We start from the raw sequence: 1,205 nt of genomic DNA on the forward strand, positions 1-1,205 counted from the left end.
TTGGAACTCATCGCGCCATACATTAGGAAGCTGACGATTGAACATCTCCTCTATCGTCCCACGCAACCCGTGATTCCCAGCCGATACTTGAAAAAGAAAATCAATAGGCGGTAGCTTATCTCCGCAAGCGGTAAGCGGGTCTCCATTCTTTACTGTGAATCGAACGCTGAGCTGCTGGGGGAGCGGTATGATGTTTGGCTGCATCGCTGTAGGTTCGACAAAGCCAGAAGAGAAGTACAAGTCACGATGAAGCATCACTTTGTCGCTGCATTTTGGCATCCTCGCCTTATGATTCCAATACCGTTGAGTATAGCACAGTACATCAGAACATCGCACTTCTAGACCTGGATAAATCAACAACGCATAGTGAGGTTGCCTCAATCGTCATACCGGATAAAGTTAGAAAAAAGATAAAAATAAGACGATCCACCTCGAGCTTGTCTTGGTCCGCAACAGTATTGAGCGCATGTCATTCGTCTATCATCTACATACACATAGCCCCTTCATGTTAGTTAGTCCCAGTGTTGCTTGGATTGTCTCCTGGTGGTCTTATAACTGGTCACACACCATTTTGTCAGGCTAAGTAAGCTCAAATACCTTGCTGTCTGGCTGCACACCAGCGTAACAGGTACACAGAACTTGAGAAGTACTTACTGAGTGACGGGCATGCTGTAGTAAAGTACTGCAGTTGTAGATAATACTTCCTCCATTCAAAAATGATTGGGACAATTAGTGGGGCCTCGCGTTGTCTTGCTGTATGAGGATCGGCAAGTGGCGGTCACGCACAGGCCACTTCCTCTTGATTGCAGGGATTAATTCGTCCAATAGGAACCGCTTTATCACTGTTCGATCAATTGACTCGATGTTTTTCGTTAGTATCGTACCCGCAGGTCGATTAATGCGGCTGCGTTGCGCAGTGTACTGCTCCACCAGCGGCCAGATGCCAATCTTGCCGTCGAACATTGTCTTCCTATGAAAGTCGTACCTACAAGAAAAATACCCATTTAATATCATGTCAGTTGGTTCAGTAATTTATAAGAAAAGAGAGGTCATACCAGGGGCGTGCGACAGCTGCCAAGAACATTGTCTTGGGCACGAACTGCTTGCTTTGCGGTGTTTTGCGGGTGGCTCTTCAACGGGAAGGAGCAAATACGGTCGCTCGTCGACGTCAGCGTCGAACCGCTTCTCGTCCATATGCACCATGG

At 47.3% G+C, this 1,205-nt stretch overlaps 1 protein-coding gene across 1 annotated transcript; it reads right to left on the reverse strand.

The window, feature by feature from the left end:
• Window positions 1-729: 729 nt before the first annotated feature.
• Window positions 730-1,203, reverse strand: PPTG_07790 (hypothetical protein; the record flags this gene model as incomplete). The annotated part of the gene is made up of 3 exons (XM_008902154.1): window positions 730-985; window positions 1,056-1,130; window positions 1,181-1,203. 3 exons carry the CDS (start codon window positions 1,201-1,203, stop codon window positions 730-732), a joined length of 354 nt encoding a protein of 117 aa, XP_008900402.1.
• Window positions 1,204-1,205: the final 2 nt, after the last annotated feature.

Source organism: Phytophthora parasitica (assembly GCF_000247585.1).
Source record: "Phytophthora parasitica INRA-310 unplaced genomic scaffold supercont2.13, whole genome shotgun sequence".
NCBI lineage: Eukaryota > Oomycota > Peronosporomycetes > Peronosporales > Peronosporaceae > Phytophthora > Phytophthora nicotianae.